Source organism: Bombina bombina, chromosome 7 (genome assembly GCF_027579735.1).
Source record: "Bombina bombina isolate aBomBom1 chromosome 7, aBomBom1.pri, whole genome shotgun sequence".
Lineage (NCBI taxonomy): Eukaryota > Metazoa > Chordata > Amphibia > Anura > Bombinatoridae > Bombina > Bombina bombina.
Window position 1 is genome coordinate 81264883 of NC_069505.1, and position 15473 is coordinate 81280355.

The following is a 15473-nucleotide window of genomic DNA, read 5'->3' on the forward strand; positions in this document are numbered from 1 at the left end:
TCTATCAGCCAATTGGAATTAAGGTAGGAATTTTCTGATTGGCTGATGGAATCAGCCAATCAGAATCAAGTTCAATCCGATTGGCTGATCCAATCAGCCAATCAGATTGAGCTCGCATTCTATTGGCTGTTCCGATCAGCCAATAGAATGCGAGCTCAATCTGATTGGCTGATTGGATCAGCCAATCGGATTGAACTTGATTCTGATTGGCTGATTCCATCAGCCAATCAGAAAATTCCTACCTTAATTCCGATTGGCTGATAGAATCCTATCAGCCAATCGGAATTCGAGGGACGCCATCTTGGATGACGTCCCTTAAAGGAACAGTCATTCGTCGTTCAGTCGTCGGGCCGGATGGATGTTCCGCGCTGGAGGTCTTCAGGATTCTGCCGCTTCGCTCCGGATGGAAGACCATAGAAGATGCCGCCTGGATGATGACTTCAATCGGATGGAAGATCCTCTTCTGCCCCGCTTGGATGAAGACTTTGACCGGATCATGGACCTCTTCAGCCCCCCGCTTGGGCTTGGATCAGGACATCGGAGGAGCTCTTCAGGACGGATCGGTGAACCTAGATGGTGAAGACAAGGTAGGAAGATCTTCAGGGGCTTAGTGTTAGGTTTATTTAAGGGGGGTTTGGGTTAGATTAGGGGTATGTGGGTGGTGGGTTGTAATGTTGGGGGGGGGGGGTATTGTATTTATTCTTTTACAGGCAAAAGAGCTGAAATTCTTGGGGCATGCCCCGCAAAGGGCCCTGTTCAGGGCTGGTAAGGTAAAAGAGCTTTTAACTTTTTTAATTTAGAATAGGGTAGGGAATTTTTTATTTTGGGGGGCTTTGTTATTTTATTAGGGGGCTTAGAGTAGGTGTAATTAGTTTAAAATTGTTGTAATATTTTTCTTATGTTTGTAAATATTTTTTTATTTTTTGTAACTTAGTTCTTTTTTATTTTTTGTACTTTAGCTAGTTTATTTAATTGAATTTATTTGTAGGAATTGTGTTTAATTAATTTATTGATAGTGTAGTGTTAGGTTAATTGTAGGTAATTGTAGGTAGTTTATTTAATTAATTTATTGATAGGGTAGTGTTAGGTTTAATTATATCTTAGGTTAGGATTTATTTTACAGGTAAATTTGTTATTATTTTAACTAGGTAACTATTAAATAGTTCTTAACTATTTAATAGCCTTTGTACCTGGTTAAAATAATTACAAAGTTGCCTGTAAAATAAATATTAATCCTAAAATAGCTATAATATAATTATAATTTATATTGTAGCTATATTAGGATTTATTTTACAGGTAAGTATTTAGCTTTAAATAGGAATCATTTATTTAATAAGAGTTAATTTATTTCGTTAGATTTAAATTATATTTAACTTAGGGGGGTGTTAGTGTTAGGGTTAGACTTAGCTTTAAGGGTTAATCCATTTATTATAGTAGCGGTGAGCTCCGGTCATCAGATTAGGGGTTAATAATTGAAGTTAGGTGTCGGCGATGTTAGGGAGGGCAGATTAGGGGTTAATACTATTTATTATAGGGTTAGTGATGCGGATTAGGGGTTAATAACTTTATTATAGTAGCGCTCAGGTCCGCTCGGCAGATTAGGGGTTAATAAGTGTAGGCAGGTGGAGGCGACGTTGAGGGGGGCAGATTAGGGGTTAATAAATATAATATAGGGGTCGGCGGTGTTAGGGGCAGCAGATTAGGGGTACATAAGGATAATGTAAGTAGCGGCGGTTTACGGAGCGGCAGATTAGGGGTTAAAAAAAATATGCAGGGGTCAGCGATAGCAGAGGCGGCAGAATAGGGGTTAATAAGTGTAAGGTTAGGGGTGTTTAGACTCGGGGTACATGTTAGAGTGTTAGGTGCAGACGTAGGAAGTGTTTCCGCATAGCAAACAATGGGGCTGCGTTAGGAGCTGAACGCGGCTTTTTTGCAGGTGTTAGGTTTTTTTTCAGCTCAAACAGCCCCATTGTTTCCTATGGGGGAATCGTGCACGAGCACGTTTTTGAGGCTGGCCGCGTCCGTAAGCAACTCTGGTATCGAGAGTTGCATTTGCGGTAAAAATGCTCTACGCTCCTTTTTTGGAGCCTAACGCAGCATTTGTTTGAACTCTCGATACCAGAGTTAAATTTATGGTGCGGCCAGAAAAAAGCCCGCGGAGCGTTAACAGCCCTTCTACCGCCAAACTCCAAATCTAGGCCTAAGAGAATAAGGGTAGATTTATATTCAGGGGTTATAGTGTATTCAATAACATAATTTTATTGCATAGGGCATTGATGGCGAACCTTAGCACTCCAGATGTTTCAGAACTACATTTCCCATGATGCTCAACTGGACTTCAGAGTGCCTAAGCATCTTGGGAAATATAGTTCTGAAACATCTAGAGTGCCAAGGTTCGCCATCCCTGGTATAGGGTATAATAAATGAAATTACCCTTTTTTTAATTTGGCATTTCAGCCATATAATGCCTATAACTAAGTAAATAGTTCTTGGATAAATGATACACCTGTACCTTGTTTTTTGCAGCTTGTGCTTATGAGCTGGTATGTGAATGGGGCCAGTGGTTTGATGTTAATAAGCCAGGGGATGGGCTTGACAGTGGTGATTATGAAACATATGATGAGATAAAAAAACATGGGCATCAGATCTGTGGAACTCCTGAAGACATACAGTGCAGGGCTGCATCAGCACCTGATGTTAGTCTGGATGATTTGGGACAGAAGGTGCATTGTAATGTATCATATGGACTGATCTGCAATAATAATGAACAGATGCAAAGTTCGAGTCTTTGGCAGAAATGCTACAACTATGAGATTCAAGTGAAGTGCTGCTCCTGGCAGGCGTGTCCTTCTTCTACTACGTCAACAACCACAACCCCGAAAACAACAACATCCACCATTCCAACCACTACTACTACAACTGAACCAACAACATCTAGCACTCCAACCACTACTACTACTACTGAACCAACAACAGAGACCTTTCCTACTACTACTTCAAAAACAACACCTCCGGAATCTACAACAACTCCAATAACTACACCCACTCCAACTCAATCGTCCACTGTAACTCAACCAACTACTACTAGTGTTACGCCAACTACTACTACAGAAGTACCTACAACAACTGAGTGTGTCACGGAAGAGACAGAGGACACTACACCAATCCTTACTACAACAACACCAATCCCTACTACAACAACATCAACCCCTACTACAACAACACCAATCCCTACTACAACAACATCAACCCCTACTACAACAACACCAATCCCTACTACAACAACACCAATCCCTACTACAACAAGTAAGATAAGCTAAATAGTATTCTGCTCACTGAATTATTGAGCACTATTAAAAGGAGTTCACTTTTTATAACATGTATGATAAAAGCTAAAATATACTCTACCTTATTTGCTGGTTACTGGCTGCACTACATTGTGCCAAACATTGGGATGTTTGGGGCAGGCTTCTTTTAAAGAAGCTTAATGGATTCCACATTTCTTAAATTTACCAGCACAACCATAGCAGTTGGCAGTTGGTTTAAATCTGTTACAGGGACATTGAACTCAGCAATCAATCTCCCTGTAAAATGCTTAATTAAAGGGTTAGAAAGGTCAAATTTAAATGGGAATGAGTACATTTCAATGTGAAATTGAAACATTTTTGCAGTATACTTCCATGAGCAAATGCTTCTAGTAAAAGTTAGCACTGTTTTTCAGCATCATATGCACATATTATGTGTGGGCCTGTGCACCAGTGTTCAAACACCACTCGTTATCAGATAGTCAGCCGGGGCTTGTATTACATAAATTATGTTTCTACAGAAGCAATTCCCACCACCATCAGCTCTTTGAGCTTGGATACTGGTGCCCAGGCCCTCACAGGATATAGGCATATGCCATAGAGAAACAGTAATACATTTTACTAGAAACATTTTTGCTTTTGGGTTAGGTAGAAATAGTGAGTTGCATGACTCTTGGTATCCCTTGTTGAAAATGAATTTGCACATATCCTACACTAGTTGGTGCTAGCTGCTGATTGGTGCTTGCACACATTTGTCTTGTGATTGGCTAATTAGATAAGTTCTGCTACCTACCGGTAGTGCAATACTTTTCCTTCAGCAAAGGATAACAAGATAATGAAGCAATTTTGATAATAAAATTAAATTGGAAAGTTGTTTAAAATTGTATATTCTATTCAAATCATGAAAGAAAATGTTTGGAGCTCCCATCCCTTTAAGAGATGATGGCTGGAGAGAAGCAGAGAAAATATATGAAGGCACACAGAATAAATATTTTTTCTATATAAGAATGTTAAGGGAGGCTATTGTTAAGTTATGTGCCCATGTCAGATTTTATATTAGACTCAATAGGGCTGAACTATCAAGCTCCTAATGGAGATTGATGCCCCTGTTTCCACGTGAGCCTTCAGGCTCGCCGGAAACAGCGGTTATGAAGCAGCGGTCTTAAGATTGCTGCTCCATAACTGGTCCGTCTGATCTGAGGCTGCTGATCGGATCATGTCAGACAGACTGATGATAAATTGGCCCCAATCAGTTAATGAGACATAATGGTCAAAAGTGTGTTTCAGTTTTGAAAATAAACATTTTTGCCATAAACTTGTTTAAGCAAATTCTTCTAGTAAAACATAGCAATGTTCTAGTGGCATACTTGAATATGCTGTTAATGCCTTGTGCATTCTCAAAATAACCCTGTGCCTGCTCAGAGACATAGTGGTGTTTTTTCAGGCTAGTGGTGATTCAGTTTGCACAATTCACTGCCAGCTCTCTCAGAAGATACGACATTTGCTTATGTCCAGAGAACACGTAACATATGTGTCCTGGAACAGTGATAATGATTCATAGATGCATTTTTGTAAATACAAGTACATTGCAAAATGATTCTATTCCAAATTAAAGTACCACTAAATACAATATTTACATAAATAATATACACAATAAAAAGACAATACAATAGCACTTACTATGAATTTGAAATGAGCTATAGAATATTTTCAAGCAAAGGGAAACTCGTCAAAATGAAACGTTCATGATTCCGATAGAGCATATCATTTTGAACAAATTTTCATTAAAATGTGCACTTTTTGAGTTACCAGCTACTACTGAGCATGTGCAAGAATTCACAGAATATACGTATGTGCATTTGTGATTGGCTGATGGCTGTCACATGGTACTGTATGCATTTGTGATTGGCTGATGGCTGTCACGTGGTACAGGAGGAGTGGAAAAAGACATAACTGAAAATTGTCAGAAAAAAATCTACTTCTTATTTGAAGTTCAGACTAAGTGCTTTTGCATTGTCTTTTTATCATGCATTTGTTGATTATGCAGATCTACTGTATTTACTGGCCCTTTTATGCCATTTTCCCTCCCCCTGCAACATGTGACAGCCATCAGCCAATCACAAAATGAATATACGTACATACTATGCTCAGTAGGAACTGGAGGCTCAGAGAGTGTGCATATAAAATGTGCACGTTTTGATAATGAAAGTATATTGGAAAGTTTATTTTTAAAGTTGCATGCTCTATCTGAATCGTGAAACTTTATTTTGAGTTTAGTAGCCCTTTAAAATACAGTCATAAACATTTATTTTTCCCTTTATGAATCCCATTTTTACATACATTTTTAATGGTTTTGCTATTGAAATTATGGAGTCTCTGGTTAAATACTGGACACTTGGCAACCCTTTGATCTAACTTGTGCTCAGCTAGCTCCCAGTAGTGTATTGCTGCTCTTTCATAAAAGACAACAAGAGAATTAAGCACATATGATAATGGAACTAAACTAAAAAGTTGTTTAAAATTACATGTTCTATTTGATTAAAAAAATAAGGTTTGGGTGTTTCACGTCTTTTAATAAGGACATGAAACACACCTTTTTTCATGATTCAGAAAAAGCATACAATTTTAAACTACTTTGTTATTTACTTTTACATTTTATTATCAAGTTAGTTTCAGTCTCTTTGTATCCTTTGTTGAAAACCGTACCTAGGTAGGCTCAGGAGCTGCTGATTGGTGGCTGCACATATATGCCTCTTTTAATTGGCTCATCCGTGTCCATTGTTGTTGCTTCAACAAAGGATAACAGAGAATGAAGCCAATTAGATAATAGAAGTAAATAGATACCTTGTTTAAAATTGTATTCTCTGTCAATCATGAAAGAAACATTTTGGGTTTCATATCCCTTTAAATGAGACAACACAGTTTAAACATCATATCATAATAAGATAAGTATATTTATCTCGTAGGTTGAAAAAATAAGTTATAGATGTCATTATTCTTTTTGCCCTAAATCAGTACTGCTTAAAGTGTAAATGCTGCTTAAATGTAAATTTTGATGCTAAAGTGCCCGGTTTTTTAAAATTTGATTAAAAACAGGGACACTTTAATTAATCAAAATCTACATTTCACTCCTGTTGTGAATTTTTTTTTTTTTTTACCTTTTAATCTTCACAGCAGCTCCAGCTTCCTCAGGTCGTCGCAAACCATTTCTGATGTCAAAAATGATGGATAGGTCATCCTCCAATCACAGCTTCCCCCTCCCGGGGGAATCAGTGTCTGATTCAACACCGTGATTGGAGGAAGCCGGATTCCTCATTTTAGACCCAGGAAGAGACTTTGCAACACGTGGAGGAAGCTGGAGCTGCTGTCAAGTTTAAAAGGTACGTTTTTTTTTTTTTCACAACAGGAGTGAAATGTAAATTTTGATGAATTAGTGCCCCTGTTTTTATAAACCGGGCATTTTAGCATGAAAATTTACATTCACTTTAAGTCTTTATATAACAATAAATTTACACAAGTTACAAACTGAGATATCTAATAACCCTGTTAGTTAATTTATACATAGGAATAAGAAATATCATGTATCAATTATGTCATATTTAACTTCCAGGTTAGACAGCAGTATTTAGTATCAAGTATCAATAAATTGGGGTATTTATCTAACTCTGATATTTAGTTTATTATTTTTTATATAAAACTGGTTGTATTAACATTAATATCATTATTATCTTGAAAAAATATCTATAGCCTAGTAATAAATACAGATATAAATTAGTTGTTTCAAAATAAATGTTACAAGTTTTAATAAAGTAAATCACAATCATGCGTCAGGTTAATCTATTTATGAGTTTATATTAATAGAAAAATATCCTTCCTTTCTTCACCAGCTGATTGTACCCCTATCTGTGTGTGGAGCCCCTGGTATGATGTGAGTTACCCTAAATACGGTGTTAATGGAGGTGATTTTGAAACTTACGAGAACATTAAAAATGAAGGATTTTCTATATGTGATAAGCCTCAAAACATTTCCTGTAGAGCATCAAAATTCCCTGACACACCATTGGATGAGCTGGGACAAAAAGTAACTTGTGATGTCAACCATGGCCTTGTCTGTAATAACAGAGACCAAGAAGGGTTCATGCCCGTTTGTTACAACTATGAGATAAGTGTGGAGTGCTGTGGGGATCTTCCACCCTGGTGCACGACAACTACTCCAGTGCCAACAACAACCACCACAACAGAGAAGACAACAACTACACTACAAAGCACAACTACTCCAGGGTCCACAACCACAACACAGAAGACAACAACTACACCACAAAGCACAACTACTCCAGTGTTCACAACAACCACAATAGAGAGCACAACAACTACACCACAAAGCACAACTACTCCAGTGTTCACAACAACCACAACAGAGAGCACAACAACTACACCACAAAGCACAACGACTCCAGGGTCCACAACCACAACAGAGAGGACAACAACTACACCACAAAGCACATCTACTCCAGGGTCTACAACACCCACAACAGAGAGCACAACAAGTACACCCCAAAGCACAACTATTACAGAGATTACCACAACTTCTCCAACAACCACAACAGAGAGAACAACAACTACACCACAAAGCACAACTATTACAGAGATTACCACAACTTCAAGTAAGTTGATGTGATTAGTGTTATATATTTCAGAGTTTTTATCTCTTTCTTTCACTTTTTTTCATTTATCCCATATTTCTCTTTTCTCTGTCTCTCATTCTCTCTCCGTCTCTCTCTTCTCTGTCTTTCCCTATCTTTTCCTTCTCTTCTCTCTCTTCTCTCTCTATATGTATATATATATATATATATATATATATATATATATATATATATATATATATATATATATATATATATATATATATATATATTATAAATTTGAATCTAACCATCTTGTATAGATTTTGGTGTACTAAACTTTAGTAATAAACAATATTATCTAGTGTAAAATATTAAGAAATTCTCTTATAAAAACCTTATTTTTTTTTCTACAACTCTAGCTGTTTTCACATTTATTATTAGACTGTATCTTTTAGAGACTAATCTTCTTTTAGAGAAATTAGCATAATTTAAATAAACAAATCTTTTTGTTTCCTGGAGAGCATTTTATATTTGTTGGTCTTTTTCATTTAAATCTATTTTGTTTAATAGAAAAAAATATATATTTGTTGTTTGAAGATAAATAGTTCTAGTTTTTAATAAAGAAAATCATGAATAAGCATCAGGTAAATCTATTTATATGTCAATTTATATTAATAAAAAAATATCCTTCCTTTCTTTACCAGCTGATTGTACCCCTATCTGTTCGTGGAGCCCCTGGTATGATGTGAGTTACCCTAAATACGGTGTTAATGGAGGTGATTTTGAAACTTATGAGAACATTAAAAATGAAGGATTTTCTATATGTGATAAGCCTCAAAACATTTCCTGTAGAGCATCAAAATTTCCTGACACACCATTGGATGAGCTGGGGCAAAAAGTAACTTGTGATGTCACCCATGGCCTTGTCTGTAATAACAGAGACCAAGAAGGGTTCATGCCCGTTTGTTACAACTATGAGATAAGTGTGGAGTGCTGTGGGGATCTTCCACCCTGGTGCACAACAACTACTCCAGTGAAAACAACAACAACCACAACAGAGAAGACAACTACACCACAAAGCACAACGACTCCAGGGTCCACAACCACAACAGAGAGGACAACAACTACACCACAAAGCACATCTACTCCAGGGTCTACAACACCCACAACAGAGAGCACAACAAGTACACCCCAAAGCACAACTATTACAGAGATTACCACAACTTCTCCAACAACCACAACAGAGAGAACAACAACTACACCACAAAGCACAACTATTACAGAGATTACCACAACTTCTCCAACAACTACAACAGAGAGCACAACAAGTACAACTCAAAGCACAACTACTCCAGTGTCCACAACATCCCCCACAATAACTTTTACAAGTAAGTTGACGTAATTAGTGTTATATATTTCAAAATTTTTATCTGTTTCTTTCACTTTCTCTTCTCTATCTGATATCTCTCTTTCCTCTATCTCTTTCTCTGTCTGTCTCTCTATATAGATAGATAGATAATAGATATTTATATACATTTGCATCTAACCATCTAGTTTAGATTTTGATGTACTGAACTTTAGTAATAAACAATCCTATCTAGTGTAAAATATTAAGAAATTCGCTTATAAAAACCTTATTTCTTTTGCATGATGTACCAAGTCCACGGATTCATCCTTACTTGTGGGATATTCTCCTTCCTAACAGGAAGTGGCAAAGAGAGCACCACAGCAGAGCTGCCTATATAGCTCCCCCCTTAAATCCACCCCCCAGTCATTCTCTTTGCCGGCTCTAAGCAGGAAGGGTAAAGGGAAAGAGGTGTTAAGCTGTTAGTTTATTTTTAACTACAATCAAGAGTTTGTTATTTTTAAATGGTACCGGTGTTGTACTATTTACTCTCAGGCAGGACATAGATGAAGATTTCTGCCTGGAGGATTATGATCTTAGCATTTGTAACTAAGGTCCACTGCTGTTCCCACAGTAGCTGAGGAGTACAGGAAAACTTCATTGTGAGGAACGGTTTCTTGCTATGCAGCAATGAGGTATGTTCAGTCATTTTTTCTGCAGAGACTGTGTTAACTCAGAAAGGCTGACAGTATCCCCATTAGGGGAAGGGGAAGCAGTAATCCTAGTATGAATGAGGTTTTACTAGCTTGCATGAAGGGCTAAGTTTTTTTGGGGCACTTAGTTTGTTTATTAAGAAGGTGACAAACGTTTGTGTGTTCTGGGAAAAACATTTTTTTTATGGGAATGTTTGCTTGAGGGGTCATTTGGCTTTAATTAGGGATGTTATAACCCACATGGTTTTCAAACTTAGTTGGCTAGATTTGTGTAGGCCCCAGCAACATCGAGTGAGGTGGGCGGGGCCTATTTTCGCGCCTCAGTTGCGCACTTAGCAATTCAGACAAGCAGCAAGCAACTTCTCCTGAGCTCCTGATAGTCTTCTGAGGGCCTATTCGAAGTTTTAACCCCAGATTATGGTTTCTAAGAGCAGGTAGGGCCACAGCAGAGCTGTGGCAAGGTGCTAATAGGGGTTTTAACCGGTTTTTAGACAAATTTCAATCCTGTTTTGTCATTTGTGGGGTTATTGTTTCTTTGCTTGTGGTGCAATCCTTCCAAGGCTTAGTGGGTACACTGTAAAAATTTCGGAAAATTTGAAGCATTTTTACCCTGTTTTGCAGTTTGTGTATGCCTTTTTTTCTCTTAAAGGCACAGTACCGTTTTTGCTAAGTGTGTTCCAAGCTTACTTGCTTTATTACTAGTCTGTTAAACATGTCTGACACTGAGGAAACTCATTGTTCAATTTGTTTAGAAGCCATTGTGGAACCCCTTTTTAGATTGTGTCCCACTTGTACTGATATGTCTATAAATTGCAAACAGCATATTTTGACTTATAAAAATTTGGCATTAAATGATTCTCAGACAGAAGGAAGTCAGGTTTTGCCATCTAGTTGTCCCCAAGTGTCACAACCGGTAACGCCCACACAAGTGACGCCAAGTACTTCTAGTGCGTCTAATTCTTTCACCTTGCAAGATATGGCTTCAGTTATGAATACTACCCTCACAGAGGTTTTATCTAAACTGTCTGGGTTGCAAAGGAAGCGCAGTAGCTCTGGGTTAAGAACAAATGCTGAGCCTTCTGACGCTTTAGTAGCCGTATCCGATATTCCCTCACAATGTTCTGAGGTAGGGATGAGGGATTTGCTGTCTGAGGGAGAGATTTCTGATTCAGGAAACAAGTTCCCTCAGACAGATTCAGATATGACGGCATTTAAATTTAAGCTAGAGCACCTCCGCTTATTGCTCAGGGAGGTTTTAGCTACTCTGGATGATTGTGACCCTATTGTAGTTCCAGAGAAATTATGTAAAATGGACAAATATTTAGAGCTTCCTGTTTACACTGATGTTTTTCCGGTCCCTAAGAGGATTTCAGACATTGTTACTAAGGAGTGGGATAGACCAGGTATTCCGTTCGCTCCCCCTCCTGTTTTTAAGAAAATGTTCCCTATTTCTGACACCATAAAGGACTCATGGCAGACGGTCCCTAAGGTGGAGGGAGCTATTTCTACTCTGGCTAAGCATACAACTATACCTATTGAATACAGTTGTGCTTTCATTGATCCTATGGATAAAAAATTAGAGGGTCTCCTAAAGAAAATTTTTGTTCATCAAGGTTTTCTTCTTCAACCTATAGCATGCATTGTTCCTGTAACCACTGCAGCTGCCTTTTGGTTTGAGGCTCTGGAAGAGGCTCTTCAGATGGAGACCCCACTAGATGATATTTTGGACAGAATTAAGGCTCTTAAGTTGGCTAATTCTTTTATTACAGATGCCGCTTTTCATCTTGCTAAGTTAGCGGCAAAGAATTCAGGTTTTAGCGCGTAGAGCGTTATGGCTTAAGTCCTGGTCAGCTGATGTGTCATCTAAATCTAAGGTTTTGCTCATCCCTTTCAAAGGTAAGACCTTATTCGGGCCTGCACTGAAAGAGATCATTTCTGACATTACTGGAGGGAAGGGTCATACCCTCCCTCAGGATAAGTCAAATAAGACAAGGAGCAAACAAAATAATTTTCGTTCCTTTCGAAACTTCAAGAGTGGTCCCACTTCCTCTTCCTCTGCTGCAAAGCAAGAAGGAAACTTTGCTCAATCCAAGCCAACCTGGAGACCTAATCAGGCTTGGAACAAGGGTAAACAGGCCAAAAAGCCTGCAGCTGCCTCTAAGACAGCATGAAGGGGTAGCCCCCGATCCGGGACCGGATCTAGTAGGGGGCAGACTCTCTCTCTTTGCTCAGGCCTGGGCAAGAGACTTTCAGGATTCCCGGGCAGTAGAAATTGTAATCCAGGGATACCTTCTAGATTTCAAGGACTCCCCTCCAAGGGGGAGGTTCCATCTTTCTCAATTGTCTGTAAACCCGACAAAAAGAGAGGCGTTCTTACGCTGTGTAGAAGACCTTTTTACCATGGGAGTGATCTGCCCTGTTCCAAAAGCAGAACAAGGACAGGGGTTCTACTCCAATCTGTTTATTGTTCCCAAAAAGGAGGGAACATTCAGACCAATTCTGGATCTCAAGATCCTAAACCAGTTCCTAAGAGTCCCATCCTTCAAGGTGTAGACCATTCGGACTATCTTACCATTGATCCAGGAGAGTCAATATATGACCACCGTGGATTTAAAGGATGCGTATCTATACATTCCTATCCACAAAGATCATCACCAGTTCCTCAGTGGCTCAGTGTATGGAGGTAATCAGTCTAATGGTAGCGGCAATGGACATAGTTCCGTTTGCTTGCTTGCATCTCAGACCACTGCAACTATGCATGCTCAATCAGTGGAATGGGGATTATGTGGATTTATCTCCTAAGATAAATCTGGATCAAGAGACCAGAGACTCTCTTCTTTGGTGGTTGTCACAGGATCATCTGTCCCAGGGAATGTGTTTCCGCAGGCCAAAATGGGTTATAGTGATGACAGACGCCAGCCTTCTGGGCTGGGGTGCAGTTTGGAATTCCCTAAAGGCTCAGGGGTTGTGGACTCAGGAGGAGGCTCTCCTACCGATAAATATTCTGGAATTAAGAGCGATTTTCAATGCTCTCCAGGCATGGCCTCAGCTGGCTTCAGTCAGATTCATCAGGTTTCAGTCGGACAACATCACGACTGTGGCTTATATCAATCATCAGGGCGGAACAAGGAGTTCCTTAGCGATGATAGAGGTCTCAAAGATAATCCAATGGGCAGAGGCTCACTCTTGTCATCTGTCAGTGATCTATATCCCAGGTGTAGAGAACTGGGAGGCAGACTTTCTAAGTCATCAGACTTTTCATCCGGGGGAGTGGGAACTCCATCCGGAGGTGTTTGCTCAACTGGTTCAACTATGGGGCACATCAGAATTGGATCTGATGGCGTCTCGTCAGAACTCCAAACTTCCTCGTTACAGCCCCAGGTCAAGGGATCCTCAGGCAGTACTGATAGACGCTCTAGCATTACCCTGGTCGTTCAACCTGGCTTATGTGTTTCCACCGTTCCCTCTCCTTCCACGTCTGATTGCCAGAATCAAACAGGAGAGAGCATCAGTGATTTTGATAGTGCCTGCGTGGCCACGCAGGACTTGGTATGCAGACCTGATGGACATGTCATCTCTTCCACCATGGTCTCTGCCGCTGAGACAGGACCTTCTGATTCAAGGTCCATTCAAGCATCTCTGCAACTGACTGCTTGGAGATTGAACGCTTGATTCTATCAAAGCGGGGTTTCTCTGAGTCAGTCATAAATACCTTGATTCAGGCTCGAAAGCCTGTTACCAGGAAAATCTATCATAAGATATGGCGTAAATATCTTTTTTGGTGCAAATCCAAAGGTTTCTCCTGGAGTAAAATCAGGATTCCTAGGATTTTGTCTTTTCTCCAAGATGGATTGGAGAAAGGATTGTCAGCTAGTTCTTTAAAAGGACAGATATCTGCTCTGTCTATTTTGTTGCACAAGCATCTGGCAGATGTTCCAGATGTTCGGACTTTTTGTCAGGCTTTAGCTAGAATTAAGACTGTATTTAAATCTGTTGCTCCACCATGGAGTCTTAATTTAGTTCTTAGAGTTCTGCAGGGGGTTCCGTTTGAACCCATGCATTCCATAGATATTAGGCTTTTATCTTGGAAAGTTTTGTTCCTAGTTGCTATCTCTTCAGCTCGAAGAGTTTCTGAACTTTCTGCATTACAATGTGACTTGCCTTATCTTGTGTTCCATGCTGATAAGGTGGTTTTACGTACCAAGCCTGGGTTCCTACCTAAGGTTGTTACTAACAGGAATATCAATCAGGAAATTGTTGTTCCTTCTCTGTGTCCTAATCCTTCTTGTAAGAAGGAACATCTGTTGCACAACTTGGACGTAGTTCGTGCTTTGAAATTTTATTTGCAGGCAACCAAGGATTTTCGTCAAACTTCTTCTTTGTTTGTTGTCTATTCTGGAAAGCGTAAGGGTCAAAAGGCTAATGCAACTTCTCTTTCCTTTTGGCTGAAAAGCATCATCCGTTTGGCTTATGAGACTGCTGGACAGCAGCCTCCTGAAAGGATTACAGCTCATTCTACTAGAGCGGTAGCTTCCACATGGGCTTTTAAAAATGATGCTTCTGTTGAACAGATTTGTAAGGCTGCGACTTGGTCTTTGCTTCATACCTTTTCAAAATTTTACAAATTTGATACTTTTGCTTCTTCGGAGGCTATTTTTGGGAGAAAGGTTTTGCAAGCAGTGGTGCCTTCTGTTTAGGTTTCTGTCTTGTCCCTCCCTTCATCCCTGTCCTAAAGCTTTGGTATTGGTATCCCAAAAGTAAGGATAAATCCGTGGACTCGGTACATCATGCAAAAGAAAACAAAATTTTTGCTTACCTGATAAATTTCTTTCTTTTGCGATGTACCGAGTCCACGGCCCGCCCTGTCTATTCAAGACATATGGTATTTTTGTTTATAAACTTCAGTCACCTCTGCACCTTATAGTTTCTCCTTTTTCTTCCTAAGCCTTCGGTCGAATGACTGGGGGGTGGAGTTAAGGGGGGAGCTATATAGGCAGCTCTGCTGTGGTGCTCTCTTTGCCACTTCTTGTTAGGAAGGAGAATATCCCACAAGTAAGGATGAATCCGTGGACTCGGTACATCGCAAAAGAAAGAAATGTATCAGGTAAGCATAAATTTTGTTTTTTTTACACAGCTCTAGCTGTTTTCACATAAACAAATATTTTTTGTTTCCTGGAGAGCATTTTATATTTGTTGGTCTTCTTCATTTAAAACAATTTGCTTGATAGAAATATAAGTTTTATTGGTTATTTCAAAATAAATAGTACTAGCTTTTAATAAAGAAAATCATGATTAAGCATCAGGTAAATCTATTTATCAGTTTATATTAATAGAAAAATATCCTTCCTTTCTTCACCAGCTGATTGCACCCCTATCTGTGTGTGGAGCCCCTGGTATGATGTGAGTTACCCACAATACGGTGTTAATGGAGGTGATTTTGAAACTTACGAGAACATTAAAAATGAAGGATTTTCTATATGTGATA

At 39.1% G+C, this 15473-nt stretch overlaps 1 protein-coding gene across 1 annotated transcript in view; it reads left to right on the forward strand.

Annotated features, from left to right (window-relative positions):
* LOC128636234 (mucin-2) overlaps nt 1-15473 on the forward strand; it is a 212029-nt gene that overhangs the window by 148476 nt on the left and 48080 nt on the right. Inside the window, exons 31-32 of the mRNA XM_053689272.1 lie at nt 2527-3306; nt 8635-9318. Of these exons, the coding sequence (XP_053545247.1) occupies nt 2527-3306; nt 8635-9318 (1464 nt within the window). The remainder of the gene's footprint in view (nt 1-2526; nt 3307-8634; nt 9319-15473) is intronic.